This window comes from Littorina saxatilis, linkage group LG16 (assembly GCF_037325665.1).
Source record: "Littorina saxatilis isolate snail1 linkage group LG16, US_GU_Lsax_2.0, whole genome shotgun sequence".
Lineage (NCBI taxonomy): Eukaryota > Metazoa > Mollusca > Gastropoda > Littorinimorpha > Littorinidae > Littorina > Littorina saxatilis.
Window position 1 is genome coordinate 19,765,104 of NC_090260.1, and position 18,715 is coordinate 19,783,818.

General features: G+C 44.6%; 1 protein-coding gene across 1 annotated transcript; it reads right to left on the reverse strand.

Annotated features, from left to right (window-relative positions):
* Nucleotides 1-699: 699 nt before the first annotated feature.
* LOC138951478 (uncharacterized) lies at nucleotides 700-17,924 on the reverse strand. The gene is made up of 8 exons (XM_070323081.1): nucleotides 17,790-17,924; nucleotides 16,251-17,439; nucleotides 14,440-14,633; nucleotides 12,846-13,125; nucleotides 12,162-12,288; nucleotides 10,682-10,933; nucleotides 8,811-8,978; nucleotides 700-1,282 (listed from the first exon to the last, which is right to left on the reverse strand). The coding sequence occupies exons 2-8, from the start codon at nucleotides 17,124-17,126 to the stop codon at nucleotides 801-803; spliced, it is 2,379 nt and encodes a 792-aa protein (XP_070179182.1). The 5' UTR covers nucleotides 17,127-17,439; nucleotides 17,790-17,924; the 3' UTR covers nucleotides 700-800.
* Between the last annotated feature and the right edge of the window lie 791 nt (nucleotides 17,925-18,715).

An 18,715-nucleotide genomic window follows, 5' to 3' on the forward strand; every position in this document is an offset into this window, starting at 1 on the left:
CACCACAACATCCAGCCCCCCTCACCACAACTACACTCCCCACTTCATAATACTGATGAGCCACATGTTTCACATGCTGCTTAAATTGTGATAAGAAAAAAATGCACAGAAAAAGAAAGTTTGACAGCTGGTGATTGCGAAACACATGCAGTGCGCGTGGCTATCAATCCGAAATTCACCAAATTCTCTTTTACCTTCAATCCCTGCTTGGAAATACTGATTTCCTAATAATGCTTTATGGGGTCTCTTGTGAATAAAAAGTGTGAAGAAGTAACTGTAAAAAAACCAGTATAGGATTCTACCTGATCAAAAAGAATATTCATCAGTACCCCCCTCCCCTAACATTTCTCTCATAAAGAGATCACAGTAACTGCAACCATGAGAATTCAGCTCTACATCTGTCTGTCAACTGTAGTTGATGGTTGCTTTTCAGTATTTCGCCCACGGTTCTGAATGACTTTCTCCCCCTCTTTCCATACGACAAATAGCTTCTCTCCCATCGTTCTGAATCTCTCTCCCTCCGTCTGTCTGACAAACACAGACTCTCTCCTAATGTTCTGAATTCTCTTTCTCTCGATCTCCTTGTCCAAAAGATTCGCTCTCTACCACCAGTCTGAGTTTCTGTCTGGCAGAACCCCTCTCTCTAAGCGTATATATATCTCTCTCTCTCTCGTTAAACTGACTGATGGTCCACCCCCCCCCCCCCCCACCAAAGACAGATAGTAAAAAAAGAGCCAGCTTCAAATTTCAAACCTTGTAAAATCTCTGTCTCTGTCTCTGTCTGTCTGTCTCTCTCTCTTTCAGTACTGATGATGAGCGGCAGGCTGATGCTGATAGTAATAGTTGTAGAACGGGAACACCGGCCCCATCCCGGCCTGGGACCCTAACACTCCCGTTTCACTCCCCAGCACACTCCCATTCACCGCAATACCTCCACTCCCATGCACTCCCATCTCCAGCACTTCCTCACTCCCACCACCCCCTCCACCCCCACAAGCCGCCACAGAATCGGCCATCACGACGTCGGACAACATGGAAGCCTGTGGAGAGAAGCCATCAGCAGTTTCTGGCATAACAATGGACGGTTGAGGTTCAGTGTTATTGTTCTTGCCGTGTTTGTTCTTCTTGTGTTTGGAGAGGTTGGCCGAGTCTGCGAAGGCGTGTTGGCAGAAGGGACAGATGAAGGGCTTCTCGAACGTGTGGTGGACGCGACGGTGGACGGTCAAGTTGCTGGCACGAGAAAAGGAGGAGCCGCAGTCTGCGCACAGGAACGGCTTGTCGCCTGGAAACGGAAAGAAGAAAAAATAAATAAATTGATACGTTGATAAAATCAATAAATAATTCTAAAAGAAGTCTCAAAAGAAAGAAATACTCAGTTAAATAAATATATAAATACTTAGTAAATAAATAATTTCAATGTACATAAATACATAGAATAAATAAATGTAAGTACAGTGCAACAGATTTCAGTCACAATCAGATTCATAATCACAGCTACGTTACAAAGCAGAGGTTCATATGTAGCATGTTTGTTTGTTTGCTTAACGCCCAGCCGACCACGAAGGGCCATATCAGGGCGGTGCTGCTTTTGATATATAACGTGCGCCACACACAAGACAGAAGTCGCAGCACAGGCTTCATGTCTCACCCAGTCACATTATTCTGACACCGGACCAACCAGTCCTAGCACTAACCCCATAATGCCAGACGCCAGGCGGAGCAGCCACTAGATTGCCAATTTTAAAGTCTTAGGTATGACCCGGCCAGGGTTCGAACCCACGACCTCCCGATCACGGGGCGGACGCCTTACCACTAGGCCAACCGTGCCGGTTGCATTCTAATGGTGAAATGGCGATTTTGGTATAAAAATGTAGACAAGGACCTTTAAAATGACGGTAAATCTACAGAGGGTATGAACAACAAATCTGAGAAGACCGGGTCTTGAAAGGGACGGAGTGACGGGCGCAGTGGCGTGGTGGTAAGACGTCGGCCTCCTAATCGGGAGGTCGTGAGTTCGAATCCCGGTCGCTGCCGCCTGGTGGGTTAAGAGTGGAGATTTTTCCGATCTCCCAGGTCAACTTATGTGCAGACCTGCTTTGTGACTCAACCCCCTTCGTGTGTACACGCAAGCACAAGACCAAGTGCGCACGGAAAAGATCCTGTAATCCATGTCAGAGTTCGGTGGGTTATAGAAACACGAAAATACCCAGCATGCCTCCCCCGAAATCGGCGTATGCTGCCTGAATGGCGGGGTAAAAATGGTGATACACGTAAAACTCCACTTGTGCGAAAAACATGAGTGAACGTGGGAGTCTAAGCCCATGAACAAAGAAGAAGAAGAAGGAAGGGAAGGAGTCTTAAACTGGAAGGTCTTAGAAAGAAGGTTCTGCTGTACCTGTCGCGAGATGGGTTGCGGGTAGTTTTTTAAATCGACAAACCGCCAGCCGCGGTGTGTAGTGTGTCCGTGTTCGTGACCGCATTGCGGGGAGCACGTGAATTTGGTGCGTCGCTAGCGCTCACCCGTCGTCTGCGCTCAGCGCTGAACGGGATTCGGGGCAGAAGCCAAAGAACTTTGGAAGCAGTAACACCTCGATTGTGTGTTCTGGAATGTGGCGCGACTGCTGTCGGCCCAAGTACGTGGTGTGACTCATGTCAACCCGGTCAAGTTTTCAACATTATTGTTGACGTCGGCTTTGCCGTGAAAAGGGAAATATTCACCAGGGGAAGGATAGAGGTTCTTCCATGTGAGTATTTTTGTGTGTGTAAATGTCTTCTGTTGTCCACGTGTTTTGGTCTCTAGTTTGTGTTGTAGGTCGGGTGGAGGGTGGTAAAAGGGAGGTAGAATTTAGCTCATGGCCTTTTCACTTTATTTCATTCCCCCTTCATTGTCAGTCACGCTCATTTTGGTTATCATTCCATGCTCTGAAATAAGCGTGTTTTTCTGGTTGGAAAATGTTGCATGAATTTGTGAAATGAGTCTAAAGTTGCAAGACTTGCAAGTGACAGTAAGGTTGATTTTTGGTCACACACTCCAGTTAGCTTTTGTGTAAATATTATGGAGTGACCTGTTTTGTTTGTTGGCTAAACTCTTTTTGCCTTGTGAATCATTCGCATTTGAGTACCAGGTGTTCTAATTATGGCCTTATAGGCCTGTGTTTTTCTTTCATTTATTTGTCGAGCACGGCCTCATCTGCAAACTGAAAAGGGTGCCTGCGTGGAGCTTCGTCACAAGGGCGAGATTGTCGTCTGGAGTCCCGCTGCCCATCGTTGGCCGTCCTCGCCGTCGCCGATATCGTCTTGTCATCTGTCATCTACTCGTCTGTCATCATCGCCGTCACTGCTTCCCTGACAGTGCAGGCTGTTCGTCGTTCTCAGCGCACTGGGTCAGGGGAGGCCATCGTCTATCGTCAGCGTCTGTTCGTCTTCCTCTTTCCCCCTTCATCAGTTCTGCCCAACGCTTGCAGACAGGGGTCGAAGGAGGGGGAGATATCTACATCGTGTCTATTAGTCTTCCTCTTTCGCCCTTCGTCGGTACTGCTCAACGCCTGCAGTAAAGGGGTAGAAGGAGGGGGAGATGTTTCATCGTCTGTTCGTCTGTCTAACTCCTTTCAACGTTACTGCTCAACGCTTGCAGTAGGGGGGTAGGCAGAGGAGATCATCATCTTCGCACTCACTCCGTGTCATCAGCGCAAGCATCTAGTTGGCGTTCGTCACACTCGCCATTCGCATCTTGGCTGATTTAAAGGGAAGTAACTTTCACATGTCATTCTAGCTTGAACAAGCGCCAGTCATTGCTCGAGGGTTTATAACCCGAGTTCGGCGTAGATATGTTGGTGAAGAACACGTTTGCACTCACCTTTAAGGCCGTACGGGTGGCATTGTCGCACATTCAGCTACCTTAGTATTTCATTGACAAAAGTGACAGTTGTGTTTATTTTTGCTTTCTCACATGTGTGCGTGGCCTTATGTATGTCGTTGCCATAACCACATGTATGTTGATGTGCAATTGTGTTGACATGATGTTTTGCATTATCATCATTGCCGCCACCTTTCATTCCTGATCATCAATCATCATCATCATCACTAACTTTCTTTGTGCAGCAGCAGAGCAGAGCCCAGCAGTTCTTGTTCATTCCCCCATCATTTCATCAACATCCTTTCATTTTCATCCACTCATCCTTTATTTTCTAGAAGCAATAAAGTCTTCATTTTGTTGAACTTTACCACTTGAGTTCCTGACTCCTTCTGTGTGAGAAGTTAAGGTCCTACCTATCAGGTTGGTCGCGACATTGGCGAGCTTGCCAGGATTTATCCAAATTTCATATCGCTCGGGAACTCATTTGGTTTTGTTCTGGGTGTTAGGTTGTTTTGTTTCGTCATTGTTTGTCTTTGTGTTGTTTCGTGTTTGAACGCGGTTGTGTCACACTTGTGGCACAACGCAGTATCTTTTGACCTGCTTTCAGGAAAGGCTGCTCAGAGTGCTGTTGGTTGTGTTATGTCAATGCTCACCCGGTCCAGGGCCATGGCTGAGAAAGGAGCGGTGAGTCAGACTGAAGAGGTGCAAGCAGGACATGGGCAGGAGGACTGGCAGCCTCGACCTCCTTTTCATACTACACCTCGGGGTATGCTGGGGTCAGCGTCTTCACCGGGAAGGGGGCGCGGTAGAGGTAAGCTGTTTGATGATCGTACTGTCCGACAAAGTGGCGGCTATCCTGCGCCTGGTCAAGCGGAAGGGGGGTTTGTCACGCTGTCAAAAGGTGATGGGGAACTCAAACACCATATTCCGCAGTTTCCTTCTCCCCAGGTGGACACCAGCGCTATGCTCTTGCAGTTTCTGCAGGTGGATAGAGAAGAGCGTAGGCGGCGTGAGCAGAAAGAAGAAGAAGAGCGTAAGCGTCGTGAAGAGAAAGAGGCAGAAGAGAAGGAGAAGGAACGGAAGTTCTGGCAGTTCATGTTTGAGCGTGAAACCGATAGGGAAAGAGCCAGAGTAGAGAGGGAGGAGAAGAGAGAGAAAGCGAGAGTGGAGAAAGAGGAGAAGACCATAAAGGGAGTCAAGATTCCGACTTTGGAGGACAAGGACAACATTGAGGAGTATTTGGACCAGTTTGAGAGGATCGCTGGAACCCAAGGGTGGAAGAAGGAGACATGGATAGCTCGGCTTTTGCCTCAGCTCAGGGGTACAGCTAGGTCCTTGTACTTTACACTTCCAACGGAGGAGGCAGGGAACTATGACCAGTTCCGAGATGCGCTCATGAAGCGGTTTAATCTCACGGCAGAGGGGTATAGGAAAAAGTTTCGAGAGTCGAGGAAAGAACAAAGCGAAACCTTTGCCCAGTTTGTTGTCAGGATTAAGAGCTATTTCAAGAAGTGGGTCTGCCTGTGCAAGAAAGATTTCGAGAAAGGTGAGGACCTCCAGGACGTCATCCTGACAGAACAGCTGATGGAAACCTTGTCGTCTGATTTAATGGTCAAGGTCAGGGAGCGTAAGCCTGCAAATGTGGTTGAAGCGGCAGAAGCCGCAGACGTGGTGATTGAAGCAAAGAAGGGCGTCAGAAAACCTCAGGTTGCCCCTACCGACGTAAACCCATCCGGGGAGGGTTCGGGTGTAGACACAAGAGGGGAGGGGAACAAGGGAGGTAAGACCATCCAAGAAGCTAAGGAAGAAGGTCTGTGTTTCAAGTGTTTCCAGCGCGGACATCTGAAGAAAGACTGTAAGAAGGTGGGTATGGTCGTCAGTTTCCCAGGGAAAGTTGTTTCAGGTGGTGTGCCTTCTCTTTGCGAGTCCTGTCATAAAAAGGATTTTGAGCCTCGGTGTTCAGTCCAGGTGAATGGAGTTGAGGTACCTGCCCTTAGGGATACGGGCGCTGAGTCTCTGATCATTGATACAAGCCTTGTCCCTTGTGGCGCTTTGACGGGGAGGAAACAGAATGTCACCTTCGCCTCCACCAACTACCAGACTGTCTGTGACACTGCTGTTGTCGATGTAGTTTCCCCATTCTTTGCTGGAAAAGCACTTGCCCTGGTCATGGAGAATCCCCTGTTCCCGGTTATTATTGGCAACCATGTAGAGATGGAAACGGGTCAGGTGTTTCGGGTGCCAGTCTACAGCAAGGATCCTGAAGTAGGCGCAGTAGAAACTAGGGCGCGGGTGCGCAAGAAACAGGTTCCTGGAAAACCCCGTCCCGTCTCTAAGCCTTTGATTGGTCAGACAGGATCAGAAGGAGTGGCCCAGATGCAGTCTGAAGACGACACTTTGGAGAAAGTTCGTGAGTATGCCCAGACTGGGAAACAATTTGGCTCAGGTGTTGGCACTATCCATTTCGTGAAGAAGAAGTCTCTGTACTATAGGGCATTTTCGGGACCGGCAGGGTCATACAGTCAGTTGGTTGTCCCCAAGCAGCTGCGACAAGAGGTTCTGCGGTTGGCTCATGATTCCCCTATGGCTGGACACCTCGGTACAAAGAAGACTAGGGAGAGAGTGTGGCAAACTTTCTATTGGCCTGGACTTTGTGCCGACGTGAGAAGGTATTGTGCGTCGTGCGACGTGTGTCAACGCACAGTTCCCAGAGGCGTCGTCAGGAAGGCCCCGCTGGAAAAGATGCCATTGATGGATGAACCTTTCAAACGTGTAGCAGTCGATTTGGTTGGGCCCATTCTTCCCGCCTCTGGGCGTGGTTTTCGTAGAATGTCCTAGATCTGTCTTCGCGTTCAAGTTCTTTGTTGTGTTCCTGCAACATTCTCGCTCTGGATTCATTACAAAACTGGTAGTTTTGTCTTGGTGGGGGGATATGTCGCGAGATGGGTTGCGGGTAGTTTTTTAAATCGACAAACCGCCAGCCGCGGTGTGTAGTGTGTCCGTGTTCGTGACCGCATTGCGGGGAGCACGTGAATTTGGTGCGTCGCTAGCGCTCACCCGTCGTCTGCGCTCAGCGCTGAACGGGATTCGGGGCAGAAGCCAAAGAACTTTGGAAGCAGTAACACCTCGATTGTGTGTTCTGGAATGTGGCGCGACTGCTGTCGGCCCAAGTACGTGGTGTGACTCATGTCAACCCGGTCAAGTTTTCAACATTATTGTTGACGTCGGCTTTGCCGTGAAAAGGGAAATATTCACCAGGGGAAGGATAGAGGTTCTTCCATGTGAGTATTTTTGTGTGTGTAAATGTCTTCTGTTGTCCACGTGTTTTGGTCTCTAGTTTGTGTTGTAGGTCGGGTGGAGCGTGGTAAAAGGGAGGTAGAATTTAGCTCATGGCCTTTTCACTTTATTTCATTCCCCCTTCATTGTCAGTCACGCTCATTTTGGTTATCATTCCATGCTCTGAAATAAGCGTGTTTTTCTGGTTGGAAAATGTTGCATGAATTTGTGAAATGAGTCTAAAGTTGCAAGACTTGCAAGTGACAGTAAGGTTGATTTTTGGTCACACACTCCAGTTAGCTTTTGTGTAAATATTATGGAGTGACCTGTTTTGTTTGTTGGCTAAACTCTTTTTGCCTTGTGAATCATTCGCATTTGGGTACCAGGTGTTCTAATTATGGCCTTATAGGCCTGTGTTTTTCTTTCATTTATTTGTCGAGCACGGCCTCATCTGCAAACTGAAAAGGGTGCCTGCGTGGAGCTTCGTCACAAGGGCGAGATTGTCGTCTGGAGTCCCGCTGCCCATCGTTGGCCGTCCTTGCCGTCGCCGATATCGTCTTGTCATCTGTCATCTACTCGTCTGTCATCATCGCCGTCACTGCTTCCCTGACAGTGCAGGCTGTTCGTCGTTCTCAGCGCACTGGGTCAGGGGAGGCCATCGTCTATCGTCAGCGTCTGTTCGTCTTCCTCTTTCCCCCTTCATCAGTTCTGCCCAACGCTTGCAGACAGGGGTCGAAGGAGGGGGAGATATCTACATCGTGTCTATTAGTCTTCCTCTTTCGCCCTTCGTCGGTACTGCTCAACGCCTGCAGTAAAGGGGTAGAAGGAGGGGGAGATGTTTCATCGTCTGTTCGTCTGTCTAACTCCTTTCAACGTTACTGCTCAACGCTTGCAGTAGGGGGGTAGGCAGAGGAGATCATCATCTTCGCACTCACTCCGTGTCATCAGCGCAAGCATCTAGTTGGCGTTCGTCACACTCGCCATTCGCATCTTGGCTGATTTAAAGGGAAGTAACTTTCACATGTCATTCTAGCTTGAACAAGCGCCAGTCATTGCTCGAGGGTTTATAACCCGAGTTCGGCGTAGATATGTTGGTGAAGAACACGTTTGCACTCACCTTTAAGGCCGTACGGGTGGCATTGTCGCACATTCAGCTACCTTAGTATTTCATTGACAAAAGTGACAGTTGTGTTTATTTTTGCTTTCTCACATGTGTGCGTGGCCTTATGTATGTCGTTGCCATAACCACATGTATGTTGATGTGCAATTGTGTTGACATGATGTTTTGCATTATCATCATTGCCGCCACCTTTCATTCCTGATCATCAATCATCATCATCATCACTAACTTTCTTTGTGCAGCAGCAGAGCAGAGCCCAGCAGTTCTTGTTCATTCCCCCATCATTTCATCAACATCCTTTCATTTTCATCCACTCATCCTTTATTTTCTAGAAGCAATAAAGTCTTCATTTTGTTGAACTTTACCACTTGAGTTCCTGACTCCTTCTGTGTGAGAAGTTAAGGTCCTACCTATCAGGTTGGTCGCGACAGTACCCATGCACTTTCTTTTTCATTTTTATCTGCAAACCACAGAAAATGTCAGTGCACATCCATAAACACCATCACTCTCTCTGCCCCAGCCCCCCCCCCCCCCCACACACACACACATTTCACTCACCTGTATGTGTTCTCATATGAAGTGTAAGACGGTTGAGGAAGGGAAAACCCTTGTGACAGACGCTACACTTGAAGGGGCGATGGTTGGAGTGGATCTTCTTGTGTTTGCTCAGATCGCTCGACACTGCAAAACTTTTCCCACAGTCACTGCAGAGAAACGGTCTGTCCCCTGCACACGGAATAATAAGGGTATCTATATGGCGCAAATCAAAATATAGTTCTAACTCTAAGCGCCTTGCAATCAATCTTCAATATAATAGTCTTCATTACAGCAGCAATACACATGGAAAGAATCTTCAAATAAATAAATAAACACAATCACGTACACAATGCACATTCAAATACAGTCGAACTCGCTTAAGACGAATCACTGGGGATCGGAAAAAAAGTTCGTCTTAACCAAAATTCGTATTAAGAAAATTGAATGATTTTTTTTTTTTTTTTTTTTTTAAGTCTTGTACATTTTATGGTGTTTCAATTTGTTGCTTTTGCAACTTTCATGCTACTTCACGTTTGGACAATAAAGTGACATATTCAGTTACATGTTCATGTGTGTCTCATGTTGAGTGATGATTGTTGAGTTTGAGTGAGAGTGAGCACACAGATGTTTCATCCAGTTGTTACGTTTTTGGTCACACACACACACAATGACACTGTCCACATTCGCGGTGTTCCTATCATTTGTCTGGAATCACTTACCTTGGCGACGGGTAGCAAACCTTGGCCGATTTAGTTTTTTTTGTTGGTTGCAACATGATGTTTAAATCCAAATCAAAAGCACTGACTGACTGATAAACTATCGCGAACCGGCGAACGCAAACGTTGAGAAACCACTCTGGCATCTATATTTTTTTGCCAAGGGCTTCCGTTCAAAACATTGATGTTTCGTTTTTGGTATTCGCGAAGGAAATAAACGTCAGTCAGTCATTCATGTTCAGTGTCTGAGCTATCAATCACTTTGATTCTAAATTTGAAATTGTTTTGTGAGTACAGTGTAATCAGTTTAACTTTATTCAGTGATCGGTTGAGCAATGGTTCAAGCAGTCGACGCAAGGGAAGACTTTGACACATGTATTCAAACTTCTCAAATTCCCATGATATGTCGATCTCGGGACGAGTTTAAAGATTTCGTCATAAGCGTGAGTAAATTACAGACAATATGCATGCTTGGGAATCCAAAAAGTGCTCGTTATAAGCATAAATTCATTACAAAGAATTCGTTTCAAGCATTTTTTTTAAGCATGAAGAAAGAGGTATTCAGTTGGGAACTTAAACTAATACGTTATAAGTCAAAATTCGTAACTAGCGTGTTCGTTTTAAGTGGGTTCGACTGTAAATCAATTGTTATCAACCACATTCACAAATCATCGCTAAACATAATGATGAAAATATTAACGCAGCCATACAACAATGTTGATTTACATGTGAATGCAACAGAATAGTGACAGGTTATTACGGTTGTCTGCTCTTCAACGCATCTGCACATTTAAATGCAGAATCGACTGATAGTCCTTCTTACAAGTTGAAAAAATCAAAGCAGTTTGGTTTGCCTGAAAACTTCTCTTGGACTCCAAAATAAAAATGCATGACATATAACTGCCTGCTGAACAATAACACCCCTTTTTTTTTTTGGGGGGGGGGGGGTAAAATAATCTTATGTCAAGGCTCCCACATGTTTTTTCTACCACAAATCTATTACTTAACAACAGTTTACACACCTCAAACAAAATTTTCCTAGATCTTATTTAGCAAACACTATATACAAAAAAATTCTATTCAAAACAGATCAACTGTTATCATTCCAAAATCAAAACTTTCCTTGTTTAACAAACACCATAAACACAAGCCAAACATAAGCTCGCTCGTTTCTACCTGTATGTTTTCTCAGGTGGACGGTCAGGTCGCCAGCGTAAGAGAAGCGTCGTGAACAGTGGGGGCAGGAGTACGGCCGATCCCCAGTGTGAACTCTCATGTGTTGTTTCAATGACCCCGCCAAGGGGAAGGACGCAGGACACACGTTGCATGTGAATGGTCTTTCCCCTCTGTGTTTGCGCATATGGACGGTGAGTTGACCGGACTGGGAAAAGGCTTGCCCACACTCGCTGCATACATATGGTTTCTCTCCTGCACAAAGATGCTACTTTATACTCTGGTGCTACAGTCAGCAAGTTACAGTTTACTTGTCTCACACTTGCTGCATACATATGGTTTCTCTCCTGCACAAAGATGCTACTTTATACTCTGGTGATACAGTCGGCAAGTTACAGTTTACTTGTCTCACACTCGCTGCATACATATGGTTTCTCTCCTGCACAAAGATGCTACTTTATACTCTGGTGATACAGTCGGCAAGTTACAGTTTACTTGTCTCACACTCGCTGCATACATATGGTTTCTCTCCTGCACAAAGATGCTACTTTATACTCTGGTGATACAGTCGGCAAGTTACAGTTTACTTGTCTCACACTCGCTGCATACATATGGTTTCTCTCCTGCACAAAGATGTTACTTTATACTCTGGTGATACAGTCGGCAAGTTACAGTTTACTTGTCTCATACGAGAGCTCTATTTTCAGACCATGCTCTCCATTTAGTCACCATCAGCATCGATGCGTAATCCTAGACAGCTAAAACCATGCATGATGTGTGGTACAAATAAGGCTGGATAGATTATGGGGAGAGGGGAGGTAACTCACTCTAGCTGCATGTACTCATCATCTTTAAGTCTGAGGAAGTTGCTCAACCTAGCTAGCTGCTCATGTTCAATTCTGCATCTGACACTGACAACTACAATTTGTACACTAAATATCAATAACAACCTGTGAACAACTTAAAGAACAATTAAGCAACTAAAATTCAAGCACCCACGCTGCAAATTTGTGAAGAAAAGCGAGTTTGCTTCATGACACGAATATATATCCTAGACAGGTTAATGTTCCAAGAAAAAGAATATTTCAGGGAACAAAAAAGGATAATGCTTCATTTAGCAATGACTAGATTCAGGCATGGGAATTCCAAAATAGAAAAAACTCTGAAAATAGGCCGAGGTCCAGGGGCCGCCTAGGCCCCGGCGGGTACAGGTTGCAGAGCTCCGTTAGGAGGACCAGGTGGGTGAAGCCCCCGGAAGGAAAACGAATTTGAGCATTTTAGACCAATATTTTGATAGTTCTTGTGTAAGCAAATAATGGATAGAGAGACAGTAGTATACATATAATTCAATTTACCTTTTTTTTGCCGCGAACATTTTTTTATTTTCGCTGAAACGTAATTTCCCTTTCGCGGAAATCCGTGATTTTGCAGACAATTCCCATGCCTGAGATTATAATCATCATCATTCTAATTATAAACTGACCAGTGTGGATCCTCATGTGCACTTTGAGACCTCCTGACCGTGCAAACTGTGACCCACACTCTGGACACACGTGAGCCTGGCCTGCACTGCCACGCTTTCTTCGTTTCCTTGGCAACAGCTCTGGCGTCTGCAGACAATCATAGGTAAAAAAAAAAAAAAGTTAATATTTATTACATGTATCATATTCATATTGCAGGCAATCATAGATAAAAAAAAATTTAAAAAGTTACTATTTATTACATGTTTCATATTCATATTTCATTGAAGCAACTAACCGGCACGGTTGGCCTAGTGGTAAGGCGTCCGCCCCGTGATCGGGAGGTCGTGGGTTCGAACCCCGGCCGGGTCATACCTAAGACTTTAAAATTGGCAATCTAGTGGCTGCCACGCCTGGCGTCTGGCATTATGGGGTTAGTGCTAGGACTGGTTGGTCCGGTGTCAGAATAATGTGACTGGGTGAGACATGAAGCCTGTGCTGCGACTTCTGTCTTGTGTGTGGCGCACGTTATATGTCAAAGCAGCACCGCCCTGATATGGCCCTTCATGGTCGGCTGGGCGTTAAGCAAACAAACAAACAAAAAAATTGAAGCAACTTCAACATTCAACAAGCAATAGAGCCATCCACACACACAACCCAGTTAAAAAGAAAATAGTTACTGGTTGAGGGGTGTCCACTGTACATACCTGATCAGGCTGTGAAGCTGTAGATGAAGAGTCATCCCCATCATCCTCCACTATGTCCGACGCGTCAAGCGAATCCTCATCCTCCACAGGCAGAGAGAAGGGCGGTGGTGAAGGTGAGGGTGGGGGTGGGGGTGGCTCCGTCTTTGGCGGAGAAACGTCAGACGTAGACAGTACGTTGACGTGATGATCAGGAGGGGGAGGGGGAGGGGGACACTTGCTGCAGAGCAGATACAACGGAGAGTGGCAAGCTTGGCACTGCCTTTGTCCTGTGTCTTGATAGCTAGGTAAAAGACAATGACAATTCTTTATTTTTTCGAGGGTAACAAGTACCGGTATGTATAAGCATAGATATGATTTTTGGCATCTCACTGTTGATGCCACTAAAACTCTCGTTACATCCTGCATTCTGTCCAGATTAGATTACTGCAACTCCCTTCTGATAGGCTGCCCTGACTCCACTCTCCAACCCTTGCAAAAAGTACAACACTCTGCTGCACGTCTCATTTTCAGAGCACAGCATCGACAACCCTGCACTCCTCTCATGAAAGAACTTCACTGGCTTCCTGTATCTGAACGTATTAGGTATAAAGCTGCCTGCTTCTGCTACAATATCATCTCTGAATCGGCACCTGCCTATCTTTCTGAACTGGTCTCCCTCTACACTCCCTCTCGCACCCTTCGTTCTTCTGATGATGCTCGACTTCTCCGTCAAGGTCGCTTTAAACGCAAGGCTCATGGCTTCCGCACGTTTTCGTACTATGGACCTCAGTTATGGAATTCACTCCCCTTTCAATTACGTCACTCTCCATCCATTTCATCTTTTAAGTCCAATTTGAAAACTCACTTGTTCCAACAACACTACGGATAGTTCCTTAGTATAGAGTCTGGGGATGTGAGATGTGCATGATGTGTTGTTTGAATCTGACAGTGATTGTATGATTTTTGTATACATGTATTGTTGTCACGCGCTTTGAACTTCTGATAAGGCGCTTTATAAATGCCCGTTATTATTATTATTATTATTATTATCTGGCCCTCGCCCTAGAGAGGGACTAATCTACTGCTACAACTACTACTAAAAACTCATTACATGAATATATATGATTATTCAAAACAAAACAAAACAACAAATTATTACTAAAGAGATAAAATTAATGGAGAAGGCTGTGAAGAAAGATGACTTATCACCTGCATTAGGCAACAGCTTTGTTAAAAAAAACTTTTAAAAAACAACACTGTATTCATGTATATATATTCTCAATGTTTTGCGATCATGGCAGACAAATCCAAACTGAGGTAAACATTCATTTTATTCTGAAAGCATCATGCTGAGCCAGTCTGCATGGAAACGGTTGGGTTTCTGCCTGATATTGTTTTGAGCAACCAACATAAAAAATAAAAAAACACTTAAACTCAATGTAATAAGTAAGCGTCTGAAAAGTATCTGAACTGGGACACAATCAAACTGCATGAATCCAGGCTTCATGCATATTCACATGTCATTTTCTTAGTTCATGCAGAATACAAGCAAACTCATGCCCAGTCAAAAAATTGGGATTTAGAGAAGAATAAAAATCAACACAACAATCCTCACTGTTTGACAAGAAAGGCTGCAATCTCGCTGTTTGTGCTCAGTTGGTTTTCAGCGCCAACATTTTGCCATTGCTGCAAAGAGTCTCCTGCGAGCTCTATTTGAAAGGTTGCCACACAGGACTTCTTGTGTTGCTTGGCAGGAGATTCACTTTGCAGTTTTGTCTTCGCTGTCTTGGTCTGCTTACGTCTCCTTCCCTGAGCAAAGAACAGCTGGTAAAATATAGCATTGTGGGTATTCAACAAAACAAAACCAGAGAAGATAAAAAAACCATTTTCCAAAACATATGGGAAAAAAAAACTCAGGGGAAAGTCTGTAGACACTGAGCAGGCTGCCCAAAACATATGAGTAAAATAGCCTCTTCATACAATAAATTTGTAAATGCTCAGCATTTCTAGGTTTCCTTTATCTCTCTTACTGCCGCCGCCCCCCCCCCCCCCTCCCCTCCCCCCCCCCAGTTTGTTCATATTTGTTTTTTAATTTTAGGGGTGGGACTCTCTTGTGGTGAAAAAAGAGGAAATCTCTTTTTTCTAGGGGGGTTCGGGGGCATGCTCCCCCGAACATTTTTTAAATGGTACATTAAAATCTGTGCAATCTGGTGCACTCTGAGACTAAAATTCAACTCGTTTGGATCAGGTAAAAAAGACATTCTCCTCACTCCCCCCCCCCCCCAAAAAAAAACCACTTTCACACAACAATGGTAACATTGTAATGGTGCATATTTATGTAATGAACCATGTATCCATAATCCAATACTGGCAATAGTATGATCCAAGTGATGCCCCAATGCATTGAAGCTCAAAATGACTACCGTATTTTCCGGGTTACATAAGGCGCTACAGCGCATAAGGCGCACCCCCTTCTTTTAAAAAAATTGTAATCCAGTCACCCATTGGGCGCAGGGGGCCGATAGGGCGCACCAAAATTGAAAATACAGCATCTTATGAATCTAGAAATTTCAGTCACCTCAACTTTGGCAAAGTCCTTTGTCCTTTTCTCTCAGCAAGTTCGATCGCTTTCAACTTGTATTCTGCATCGTAAGCAAGTCGCTTTGTCTTCGGCATGGTTGCTGTGTGACTGTGTGAGGGTGTGTCATGAAATCAAACTGCCGAGAAATGTGACGATCAGTGTGAGTTGTGTAAACAAGTGCTCACGGAATTTAAAAAAACGACTACCGGTATTCGAGATGGAGGTGAGTTCTTGTCACGTTTTGTTCCCCATGATTTTTTCCCAATTTTTTTCTTCTCATATTTCATACACGGATTAAGCGCTTTGTTATACAAGGCGCAGGTGTCAAACTCGAGGAAAAAAGTCGCGCCTTATGACCCGGAAAATACGGTATTAGTTATCAGTAGTTTTCACCGTTAGCACAATTTAACTCTCAAGCCTCCAGTGTTCTGTTCCATCTTCACTTCTCTCCATATCATTCAGTCAACAAGTTATAGATACTGTGATGAAATGGGACGCGGAATAATACATGTAGATTACTCCAGCGGAATTCGTAAGTTGTGTCCGCGGAAATCCGCGCAAAAGTCCCACCCCTGTAATTTACAGTACTTCAGTAGAACCCCCCATCTGCAGACTTTTACAAAATAAGTAAAACTGAAAATTTGGTCTGGATGTAAATTTAAAGAGAAACTAAGATAAGAAAAACAGAAAAACAGAAAAAGCAAAGTCTCCTGCGAGCTCTGTGTGTGTGTGTGTGTGTGTGTGTGTGTGTGTGTGTGTGTGTGTGTGTGTGTGTGTGTGTGTGTGTGTGTGTGTGTGTGTGTGTGTGTGTGTGTGTGTGCTTGAATGACACTTGCCCGTCTGACCTTTTTAGCTGCCATAGAGCTATATTCATTTGGCACAGAGTTAGATTCAGCTGGCAGTGAGTCTCTGTCTGGAGCCATAAACCGTACTCTCAAATCCTCCAGCTCTTCCGTCTTGACTTTGTGTGAAATTCTTCTCTCTGGCATCTCTCTGTGTCTCCTTGTTGGCCGTTTCGTCTGTGCGTCCAGTACGCCTTTGTCTACTTTCAACACTCCCGTACGTCTGCCTATAGTCAATTTCACATTGCCTTTTGTCACTTTTGTTGTTAACATTGTCGTCTCCATATCTGACTTTTTCTTTCTGCGTCCATTTGAAGTCCTTTCCCTCCTTCCTTCCACTATGTCTGTCGTTCTTTCTTTGAAATCAAGCAGTGAATCTCTTTTGCTTCTTCTCTTTGAATTCACTACTTCACACCCCAAGCCTTTCTCTTCAGTTAATCTCTCCTCCAGTGCAAACTTCGCTGTCACACAGTTCTGCCCTAAAGTGTTTTTATTGACAGAATGTTCAGCTTTTTCAAAGTTGGCATTACCAGCTCTTTCTGTCCCTGCAAGTCTTTCTGATGCTGTGGGAGCTGGATGAAGATTGACCACACTTATTTCCTTCTGTATTGAGCTTTCTGTATCACCTCTATGTCTCTCATTATCTTTCTTATCACAGCGGAACATTTCTTTCTCAGTCTTCACCATACTTTTTGCATCCCAGGCACTTTCATGACCCTGGCTACCTGCTTCTAGCTCAGTGCTGGTAAATGCAGAGTCTGGAAAGTCGCTATTGCGTTCACCTGTTGCAACACCAACAGTGTTAATTTCTTCTTTAATTTCAACGCCGGCTGGTTTGTCAGCTGAAGTGTTAGATTGCCACTGACAGTCTGCCTCCATGGTTCAAGGAGTCACACATCCATATTCATATGATAGAAATCTAACACTGGTAGGTTTTGCTCATCCAGCAATATGCGTGTATGGTAAATCATGTATGATGTAAATTGTAAGCACGTAGACACAGAAACTATACACTCACACCGTGTATCAACACCATTAAGCAGTGAACAATAAATAAATGATTTCACAGTAGAGAAAGTATGTTAGGATTTTCTTAGTAAGCAGTCAGGCATACTCCATTCTGATCTTCATCCTGATGTCTTGTCCAAATGTGTTTCTGGTATCAGTAGCAGAAAGCACAGCGGGGCGCACTCTGAAAAAAAAGAATTTCGTCCTCAATATATATACATAACTTTATAAGATTATTCTACCAACCATGCATAACTTTATAAGATTATTCTACCAACCATGTATGCGCATGCGAATGGCTTGATTTCAGGACTGATGAAAAATATGAAGTTAGTTTCGACGTGCGCATTGGACCAGGCTCTACTCGTACACATCATTGTTCATGTTTGAGCAAAACAAAACCAAAATCGTGTTCTGACCAGTACGAAGCAGACGACATTTTAGTGTGGTCGACATGGAAGCTCTCGAAAAGACACGAAAACTGACGCTCTGTTGGTCTTACACGTGTAAACACAATATAAGCCGTTCACTTACCTGCTAACAGCTCATATCCACCCAGATGCAGGGAAATATGTACTGCTTCCACGCTCTTCTGTCAATGTTTTCAAATTATTTTGTCTCTCTTCCAGCTTTGGCAACAATCGCCGCCATGACAGAAATTTTAAGCAAAGTTTCTCTTAATAGTGGAAGTTTCGCACTAAATCTAAAGGGCCCAATTTCACACTGAACTGCTGTGTCCGTCTTTTCTTTTTGTTTATGAAGGTGTTGTTCTGAGATTATAACGCCCATCTGACGTCACTGTATTGTGTTTCTTTTTAAATTACAGAAAAAAAGTATTCCATGACACGTAAAGTTGTCCCTATGTTCTAAAATTAGACACTGAATCCCCGAGGGATTCCCCAGGCATGTTTTCGTGAAGTAACTCCATATGTCCCCGTTTTTCTCTCTCTAGTTTACATTTTGCTGGGCGCATTAGAGAGTTAGCTTTAATTTAAGTGCAGGGCTAACCTGGTAACATATATTAAGATTGATTGGTTAGAAACACACACACACACACACACTAACACACACACACAGATCCAGTGGTACCTCTACGGAAAAGACACCCTTTTGTGTCTAATTAAAAAAATGTCCTCACATTGCATGTAGTCTGTCATGACAGGTATATTTTGGCCAAGATAATCAACACACAGGACAACAGAAAGTATCCTTTGAAGATATCCTCTCATCACAGAGGTGCATGTTGTGACATCACAGGTTCCACTGGAGAGCAGTTCGCTGCACTGCAAGTGTGTAGTGTTCATGAATTTGGTGTTATGTTATATGAAGTCTTATATCGCGCACGTATCTCCAGACTCGGACTCAAGGCGCAGGGATCTATTTATGCCGTGTGAGATGGAATTTTTTACACAATACATCACGCATTCACAACGACCAGCAGATCGCAGCCATTTTGGCGC

Coding starts and splice junctions, on each gene's coding strand:
- LOC138951478 (XM_070323081.1), bottom strand. CDS start 17,126: ATGGAGGCAGACTGTCAGTGGCAATCTAACACTTCAGCTGACAAACCA. Junction 13,126..14,439: donor GCAGCCTTTCTTGTCAAACA/GTGAGGATTGTT, acceptor TCTTTTACCTAG/CTATCAAGACACAGGACAAA. Junction 12,289..12,845: donor CAGCTTCACAGCCTGATCAG/GTATGTACAGTG, acceptor GATTGTCTGCAG/ACGCCAGAGCTGTTGCCAAG.